The sequence below is a fragment of the Piliocolobus tephrosceles genome, chromosome 19 (assembly GCF_002776525.5).
Source record: "Piliocolobus tephrosceles isolate RC106 chromosome 19, ASM277652v3, whole genome shotgun sequence".
Taxonomy (NCBI): Eukaryota; Metazoa; Chordata; class Mammalia; order Primates; family Cercopithecidae; genus Piliocolobus; species Piliocolobus tephrosceles.
In genome coordinates, this window is record NC_045452.1 from 114,134 (window position 1) to 124,131 (window position 9,998).

General features: G+C 47.6%; 1 protein-coding gene across 1 annotated transcript in view; it reads right to left on the bottom strand.

Annotated features, from left to right (window-relative positions):
• The window catches only part of CRKL (CRK like proto-oncogene, adaptor protein), a 39,593-nt gene that overhangs the window by 14,854 nt on the left and 14,741 nt on the right, over positions 1-9,998 (bottom strand). Inside the window, exon 2 of the mRNA XM_023197951.1 lies at positions 2,664-3,129. Within this exon, the coding sequence (XP_023053719.1) occupies positions 2,664-3,129 (466 nt within the window). The remainder of the gene's footprint in view (positions 1-2,663; positions 3,130-9,998) is intronic.

The following is a 9,998-nucleotide window of genomic DNA, read 5'->3' on the forward strand; positions in this document are numbered from 1 at the left end:
AAAAAAAAAAAAAAAAAAAAAAAAAAAAGCTGGAAGGCCTGCTCAGCCAGCACTCCTATCTGTGGAGGCAGCCTCCTCAGACCTGGAGCCACTCAGTCCCTGACCCCCACCACAGCCTCAGATGCTCCTTCTTTCCTCATAGCCAACATGAAAGGGAGACAAAAATCAAACACTGAAACAAACCTTCAGGTGCAGTTCATTCAGATACTACTATTGGTCCAAAGAAAAATTGAGGGCCAGGCATGGTGGCTCACACCTGTAATCCCAGCACTTTGGGAGGCCGAGGCAGGCAGATCACCTGATGTCAGGAGTTCGAGACCAGCCTGACCAACACGGAGAAACCTGTCTCTACTAAAAATACAAAAAATTAGCTGGGCATGGTGGTGCATGCCTGTAATCCCAGCTACTCTGGAGGCTGAGGCAGGAGAATCGCTTGAATCCAGGAGGCGGAGGTTGCGGTGAGCCAAGATGGTGCCATTGCACTCCAGCCTGGGTAACAAGAGCGAAACTCCATTTCAAAACAAAACAAAACAAACAAAAACAAACAAAAAAACATTGAGGATGACCTATGGACAAACCAATTCTAGATAACTTTTATCTGTGGGCAGGCTGTTTGGTGAGTCAGGATTTGTTTTTTTTTGAAACGACAAGGTCCCTTACTTCATCCTTCTGAACTGCACTTGGGGTCTCTCTTAACATTCTCCCCCTCTTTTTTTTTGAGATAGGGTCTCACCCTATTGCCCAGGCTTAAATGCAGTGGCATGATCTCGGCTCACTGCAACTTCTAATTCCCCGGTTCAAGCAATTGTTCCACCTCAGTCTCCTGAGTAGCTGAGGCTACAGGCGTGTGCCCACCACGTCTGGCTAATTTTTGTATTTTTTGGTAGAGATAGGGTTTCATCGTGTTGGCCAGGCTGGTCTCAAACTCCAGACCTCAAGTTATCCACCAGCTTCGCTCTCCCAAAGTGCTGGGATTACAGGCATGAGCCACTGTGCCCAGCTAAGAGTCTTTTTAAAAAGTAATGTTTAGTTAGAAGAAAATGACGTGGCCAAGTGCGGAGGCTCACGCCTGTCATCCCAGCACTTGGGGAGGCTGAGGCAGGCGGATCACCTGAGGTCAGGAATTCGAGACCAGCCTGGCCAACATGGTGAAATCCCCATCTCTACTAAAAATACAAAAACTAGCCGGGCATGGTGGTGCGTGCCTGTAGTCCCAGCTACTTGGGAGTTACTTGGGAGGCTGTAGTCCCAGCTACTTGGGAGGCTGAGGCAGGAGAATCTCTTGAACTCAGGAGGTGGAGGTTGCAGTGAGCCAAGATCACACCACTGCACTCCAGCTTAGGCAACAAGGCAACAGAGCAAGACTCTGTCTCAAAAAAAAAAAGAAAAAGAAAAAGAAAAGAAAATGACTTCGTAATTAAAATGTTCAAGTTCTATTTCATGCTATTCTAATTTACAAAACCTATAACAAGCAAGGGCTGATGTATTTTAAAATCATTCCTCTATGGCTGGGCGTGGTCATACATGTCTGTAATCCCAGTACTTTGGGAGGCCGAGGCAGGCAGATTGCCTGAGGTCAGGAGTTCAAGACCAGCCTGGCCAACATGTTGAAACCCCATCTCTACTAAAAATACAAAAATTCAATGGGTATGCTGGCAGGCACCTGTAATCCCAGCTACTCGGGAGGCTGAGGCAGGATAATCATTTGAACCCGGGAAGTGGAGGTTGCAATGAGCCAAGATCATGCCACTGTGCTGGAGCCTGGGTGACAAAGCGAGACTCCATCTCAAAAAAAAAAATCATTTCTGGGCCGGGCACGGTGGCTCACGCCTGTAATACCAGCACTTTGGGAGGCCAAGGCAGGTGGATCACGAGGTCAGGGGATCGAGACCATTCTGGCTAATAAGGTGAAACTTCGTCTCTACTAAAAATACAAAAGATTAGCCGGGCATAGTGACAGGTGTCTGTAGTCCCAGCTACACGGGAGACTGAGGTAGGAGATGGCATGAACCCGGGAGGTGGAGCTTGCAGTGAGCGGAGATCGCACCACTGTACTCCAGCCTGGGTGACAGAGCAAGACTCTGTCTCAAAAAAAATTAATTCCTCTACCAAGAGAAATTCTAAGACATTTTCATATTTCTCAACTGATTCCAAGGTTAGAAATACAGAACCATACAAGTAGCTATGTATCTGTATGTTGATTTTGCCTCTAGGTCATGGGTCTTCCTTAATTATTATCTTTCCTTACTGGAAGAAAAACCAATGACTGCAAAACTAAATCTGTTAGGCTTTGGGAACAAAAAAGAGCAAGGAGGCTGAGAATGTGGGACAAACAAAGAATAGGAAAGAACAAAACAAGCTGTGAAACACTAATAACAGGCCAGGCACAGTGGCTCACATCTGTCACCCCACTACTATGGGAGGTTGAGGTAGGAGGATTTGCTTGAGGCCAGGATGTCGAGATCAGCCTGGGCAAACAACTCTTTTTAACAGAGACTTTGTCTCTGTAAAAAAATTTAAAAATGAAATGCTACCAGTGCATATCTTCCAAAATCATCTAGTGCTCTAATTCCATGAATATAAGCTTAAATGAGCAGAAACTAAAACTAAAAATTAAAACCAAATGTCAAAGGACCCAAAAAGCTAGTCTGAACAGATTTTACCTCTAATGCCAAGGCAGTCTTGTCATAAGCACAGGGTACTCTTTTCTGGATTGCTTTCGCAAAGACAGGTCCATTCTGTGTGGATGGCAAAGGGGTGATTGCTGCCCCAGGAGAACCGGAAACTGCAGGTAGAGGAGTTGTGGTCTGAGGTTGAGCGTATGCATGAGCAGGTTCTGGGATCCCATAACTGTTGGAATTCCTATTTCCATGCTTTCCGTGTGGTGAGGATCTCACAAGCTTTTCGACATAAGGGACAGGAATCATCCCAACCCGGCCATCCTTGTTTCGGGCACTCCACCACTGTTCTTCAGGCTTCTCTATTATCACTAGGATCTCACCCTTTTTAAAGGGCAGGTCTTCGGCATCATTTCCAGGAAAATCATACAGAGTCCGTACATATTCCAGGTTATCTTCTGCTGTAGGCAGGTTGGGTGCTGAGACAGAGCCCATTGGTGGGCTTGGATACCTTAAGAGAGAGAGAAAATTACTGTAAGAGAAAAATCTTACTCTAAGCCAGTGCCTGTCAAACTTCTTAATAAACCACTCTCCTCTACAATAAATTATTTTCCTTTTCTTTTTTTTTTTTTTTTGAGACAAGTTTTGCTCTTGTTGCCCAGGCTGGAGTGCAATAGCGTGATCTCAGCTCACTGCAACTTCTGCCTCCCAGGTTCAAGTGATTCTCCTGCCTCAGCCTCCCGAGTAGCTGGGGTTACAGGCACCCACCACCATGCCCGGGTAATTTTTTTTTGTATTTTTAGTAGGGAAGGGTTTTCACCATGTTGGCCAGGTTGGTCTTCAACTCCCGACATTGGGTGATCCATGCGCCTCAGCCTCCCAAAGTGCTGGGGATTACAGGCATGAGCCACCACACCTGGCCCTACTTTTTTTTTTTGGAGATGGAGTCTTGCTCTGTTGCCCAGGCTGGAGTGCAGTGGCGGGATCTCAGCTCACTGCAACCTCTGCCTCCCAAGTTCAAGCAATTCTCCTGCCTCAGCCTCCTGAGTAGCTGGGACTACAGGCACATGCCACCATGCCCCGCTAATTTTTTCTATTTTTAGTAGAGATGGAATTTCACCTTGTTAGCCAGGATGGCCTCGATCTTCTGACCTCATGACCCACCTGCCTCGGCCTCCCAATGTGCTGGGATTACAGGTGTGAGCCACTGAGCCCAGACTTTTTTTTTTTGAGACAGAATCTTGCTCTGTCACCCAGGTGGAGTGCAGTGGCGCAATCTCAGTTCACTGCAACCCCTACCTCCGGTGTTCAAGTGATTCTTCTGCCTCAGCCTTCCGACTAGCTGAGATTACAGATGCACAACACCATGCCCAGATAAATTTTGTGGTTTTAGTAGAGACAGGATTTTGGCATGTTGGCCAGGCTGGTCTCAAACTCCTGGCCTCAGGTGATCCACCTGCCTCAGCCTCTCAAGGGTGTGAGCCACCATGTCAGGCCTTATTTTCCTTTCTATATTCTTAGTAGTTAAGAAGGTTCTATCATGCTATAATTTTTGTAGTCTGCACTGTTCCAAAAGTTACTATTCTGAATGTCTTTTCAAATTAAAAGTATATACACACACATACACTTCATCTCTGTTTTATAGAAACCTTTTGATTACACAGAGATACCTGGTTTAAATTTATTTTTATAATCTCAAGTAAGTTCGGAAGCTGCCTTCCTTTGGACCCTTGTCACAACCACCACACACACTTCCTCCCACTCCTAATCTATGGCTTATACATCCTGTACACTTCCCTGGACACACAGAAAATGAAAAGGCCTCTACCTCTGGCCCCTTGAAAAAAAAGGAACAAAAAAGGGCTTACAGACTTGCCAAGTTAAAAATAATAAATCCACCAGGAGTAGTGGCTCAGAACTGTAATCCTAGCACTTTGGGAGGCCACGGCGGGCAGATCACTTGGAGATCTGCCTGCTCAACATATCAAAACCCTGTCTCTACTAAAAAGACAAAAAATTAGCTGGGCATGGTGGCACATACCTGGGGTCCCAGATACTCAAGAGGCTGAGACAGGAGCATTACTTGAGCCCAGGAGTTAGAAGCTGCAGGGAGCTATGACTGCACCATTATACTCCAGCCTGAACAACAGAACAAGACTCTGCCTCAAAACATAAATAAATAAGAGGCTGGGTACAGTGGCTCAGACCTGTAATCCCAGCACTCTGGGAGGCCGAGGCAGGCACATCACAAGGTCAGGAGATCAAGACCATCCTGGCTAACACGGTGAAACCCCGTCTCTACTAAAAATACAAAAAATTAGCCAGGTGTGGTGGTGGGCGCCTGTAATCCCAGCTACTCAGGAGGCTGAGGCAGGAGAATGGTGTGAACCCGGAAGGCAGAGCTTGCAGTGAGCAGAGATTGCGCCACTGCACTCCAGCCTGGGCGACAGAGCGACACTCTGTCTCAAAAAAATAAAATAAAACAAAACAAAAAATAAATAGCTAGCAAGAGTAGTAGGAACAGGAGTAATAATAAAGAGATCATACTTATTATCTATGCTAGGCATAGTTTACGGTGTTTGAAGATACTACATTATTTAATAGTCACAGCAACCCTGTGAGGTAGATGCTGTTATTTCCATTTTACAAATGAGGAGCCAAAGAAGAGGTTAGACTTGAACTCAGGGAGTCTGGTTCTAGACTCCTCACTCATAATGAGCTAATCAGCCTTAGGGATGAACCCCGCATCTGTCAGGTGTATGAGAATGGCATAATGCATGTGAAGCATTCAAAATTACCGACCAGCACCAAGCATTCAATATAACCACATGAACACACACATACCCTTCAAGTACATCCCTGCTTCTATTTCTTTCTCTTTTTTTGAGACAGGGTCTTGCTGTCATCCCAGCTGGAGTGCAGCGGCACAACCACAGCTCACTGTAGCTTCCACCTCCCAGGCTCAAGTGATCCTCCCACTTCAGCCTCCTGAGCAGCTGGGACTCGAGGCAGTTGCCACCACACACAGCCAATTTTTAAATTTTCTGTAGAGATGGGGGTATCACTATGTTTTCGAGGCTTGTCTTAAACTTCTAGCCTCAAGCAATTCTCCCGCCTTGGCCTCCCAAAGTGTTGGGATTACAGGTGTGAGCCATCACACCCAGCCCCTGCTATTTGAAGAGCCATAGAGATCCTGTGAAGAGTCTAGTAAGCACCATATAAATTTCAGGCACTATTAAGAGCACAGTCAGTTCCACCTTAAGACTCCATCCAAGAGTATTTTATTATTTGTATAGTTAAAAGCAGTTAGCCAGTACGTGGTAGTTCACGCCTGTAATCCCAGCACTTTGGGAGGCCGAAGTGGGCAGATCACGAGGTCAGGAGATTGAGACCATCCTGGGTAACAGAGTGAAACCCTGTCTCTCTACTAAAGATACAAAACATTAGTCGGGCGTGGTGGCACGCGCCTGTAGTCGCAGCTACTCGGGAGGCTGAGGCAGGAGAATGGTGTCAACCCGGGACAGAGTTTGCAGTGAGCCGAGATCCGGCCACTGCACTCCAGCCTGGGCAACAGAGCAAGACACTGTCTCCAAAAAAAAAAAAAAAAAAAGCTGTTAATCCTGGCTGTGTGTGGTGGCTCACTCCTGTAATCCCAACACTTTGAGCTCAGGAGTTCGAGACCACCCTGTCTCTGAAACTGTCTCTACAAAAATACAAAAACTAGCCAGACAAGGTGGTACAAGCCTGTGGTCCCAGCTACTCAGAGGAAACTAATGTGGGAGGATCACTTGAGCCTGGGAGGCAGAAGCTGAGTAAGTGGAGATCGCATATCTAGCACTCCAGCCTAGACAACAGAGCAGGACCCTGTGACAAAAAAGAAAAAAAAAGCAGTCCTAAAAGAGAACAACACTTAATACAGCTTCAGTGGGGGATTAACACTGATGAAATCCATTTACCCAGGTATCCACTGGCCCTACTATGTACTAAGAATTTGGGAGCCAGATGCTGTGCTTTGTTCTGCACCTGTAGTCCCAACTACTAGGGGGGCTGAGGTGGGAGGATGGCTCTGTCATCCCAGCACTTTGGGAGGCCAAGGCAGGCAGATCACCTAAGGTCAGGAGTTTGAGACCAGCCTGGCCAGCATGGTGAAACCCCACCTCTACTGAACATACAAAAAATTAGCAAAGTATTGTGGTGCACGCCTGTAGTTCCAGCTGCTCGGGAGGCTGAGGCAGGAGTATCGCTTAAAAACTGGAAACAAAGGTTGCAGTGAGCCTCCAGCTTAAGCTACAAGAGCGAAACTCCACCTCAAAAAAAAAAAAAGGAAGAATTTAGAGGACAAAAAAAGTAAATAAAACCAAGTTCCTCCTCTCAAAAGGCTGAATTTAACAGAGGAAGGCAAATGAGAGAACACAGTGTAATTAACATGTGTCTCAGCCGGGCATGGTGGCTCACATCTGTAATCCCAGCCCTTTTGGGAGGCCGAGGCAGGTGGATCATTTGAGGTCAGGAGTTCAAGACCAACCTGGCCAACATGGTGAAACCCCATCTCTACTGAAAATACAAAAATTAGCCTGGTGTAGTACTGTGAGTCCGTAAGCCCAGCTACTCAGGAGGCAGAGGCAGGAGAATCACTTGAACCTGGGAGGTAGAGGTCACATGAGTCACTGCACTCCAGCCTGAGTGACAGAGCAAGACTCAGTCTCAACAACAATAACAACAAACATGTGTCCCAACAGAAGCTGATAGGGTCAAGGAGTACTCAAAGGAAGGAGTTTTGCTAAAGGTCAGGAGAACAAGCTAAGGAGGTGATGCACAGAAAGCTGCTCCCCTTGAAGTTGAATGATTCTGCTGAACACAGGTTCATGTATTTGGTTCTCCATTAGAAATACACTAGAGGCCGGGCGCAGTGGCTCATGCCTGTAATCCCAGCACTTTGGGAGGCCAAAGCAGGCAGATTGGCTGAGGCAGGAGATTTGCTTGAACCCAGGAGGCAGAGGTTGTAGTGGGCTGAGACTGTGCCACGGCACTCCAGCTTGGGCAATAGAGTAAGACTTTGTCTCAAAAAAAGAAAGAAAAAACGAAAGAAATAGATTAGAGGCCAAGCATGATGGCTAATGCCTGTAATCCTAGCACTTTGGGAGGCTGAGGCAGGAGGATCCCTTAAGCCCAGGAGTTACAGACCTCTTATAAGAGCTAAAGCTCTCTTAAAAAAAAAAAAAAAAAAAAAAATTAAAAAAAGCTTAACCAAGGGCGGTGGTGATGTAGGGAATAGGGTAAAACCTGAGGGAACCCATTTAGAAAGTGTCACTCAGGGCCGGGCGCGGTGGCTCAAGTCTGTAATCCCAGCACTTTGGGAGGCCGAGACGGGCGGATCACGAGGTCAGGAGATCGAGACCATCCTGGCTAACACGGTGAAACCCCGTCTCTACTAAAAATACGAAAAAAGAAATTAGCCAGGTGTGGTGGCGGGTGCCTGTAATCTCAGCTACTCAGGAGGCTGAGGCAGGAGAATGGTGTGAACCTGGGAGGTGGAGGTTGCAGTGAGTCGAGATTGCGTCACTGCACTCCAGCCTGGGCGACAGAGCGAGACTCCATCTCAAAAATAAAATAAAATAAAATAAAAATTAGCCAGGCATTGTGGCGCACGCCTGTGGTCCCAGCTACTAGGGAGGCAGAAGCAGGAGAAACTCGGGAGGTGGAGATTGCAGTGAGCCAAGATCATGCCCATGCACTCCAGCCTGGGAGACTGGGTGACAGAGGGAGACTTAATTTCCAAAAATAAATAAACAAACAAACAAAAAGTAGCTAGGCTCTAGCAAATGTGGAGAGTCTCTGCCCGGCCGCCCCACTGTCTGGGAAGTGAGGAGCACCTCTGCCCAGCTGCTGCCCCGCCTGGGAAGCAAGGAGTGCCTCTGTCTAGTCCCTGCACTGCCTGCAAAGTGAGGAGCACCTTCCTCCACCACCTCCCACTCCACCTTCACCGCTTGCACTATCTGGGAAGTGAGGGGCGCCTCTGCCCAGTTGTCCCCCCACCATCTGGGAAGTGAAGAGTGCCTCTGCCTGGCTGCCCCATGGTCTGGGAAGTGAGAAGCGCCTCTGCCCAGCCATCCCCCGATCTGGGAAGTGAGGAGCACCTCTGCCTGGCTGCCTCAGGGTCTGGGAAGTGAAGAGCGCCTCTGCCCAGCATTCCCCCCATTCTGGGAAGTGAGGAGCACCTCTGCCTGGTTGCCCCAGGGTCTGGGGAGTGAGGAGCGCCTCTGCCCAGTGTCCTCCCGGTCTGGGAAGTGAAGAGCACGTCTTCCCAGCCGCTGTGCAACCCTCCAAGTGTGAAGTGACAGCCTTGTGTGTGATCTTTCTGCCCTCTCCAAGTTTGCATTTTTGACATTAAAGTTTACTTTTTACTTAAAAAAAAAAAAAAAGTAGCCGGACATGGTGGCACACACCTGTAATCTCAGCTACTCGGCAAGCTGAGGCACAAGAATCACTTGAGCCTGGGAGGTGGAGGTTGCAGTGAACTTAGGTGGCACCACTACACTCTCGCCTTGGCCACAGAACAAGACTCTGACTCAAAAATAAATAAATATTTTAAAATAGACTACAGCCCAGTAAGTTCATTCAAATGTTCCCCTACCCAGTCTTCTCACAGCCCTCAGTGCACACATGCATTATGCCATTAATTCTCACAGGCACATAACAGGAGCTGGGCTGGCCAAGGCCTTTCAAAGGTCGCCAAATGTTCATAAAGGGTCAGATGGTATCCATTTTAGGCTTTGCAGTCTTCATATGGTCTTTGTCACAAATTCTCTTAAACTCTTTAAAAATAAAATAATCAGGCCTTATGCGATGGCTCACACCTGTGATCCCAGCACTTTGGGAGGCCGAGGTGGGCAGATCACCTGAGGTCAGGAGTTTGAGACCAACCTGGCCAACATGGTAAAACCCCATCTTTACTAAAAATACAAAAAATTAGCCAGGCGTGGTGGCACATGCCTGCAGTCCCAGCTACTTGGGAGACTGAGGCACGAGAATCGCTTGAACCCAGGAGACAGAGGTTGCAGTGAGCCAAGATTGCACCACTGCACTCCAGCCTGAGCAACAGAGTGAGACTCCATCTCAAAAATAAATAAATAATCATTCTTAGCTCCAGTACACTGTACAAAAATTATTGGCCAGGCGCGGTGGCTCACGCCTGTAATCCCAGCACTTTGGGAGGTCGAGGCAAGCAGATCACAAGGTCAGCAAATCGAGACCACGGTGAAACCCCATCTCTACTAAAAATACAAAAAATTAGCCAAGCATGGTGGTGGGCACCTGTAGTACCAGCTACTCAGAGAGGCTGAAGCAGCAGAATGGTGTGAACCTAGGAGGTGGAGCTTG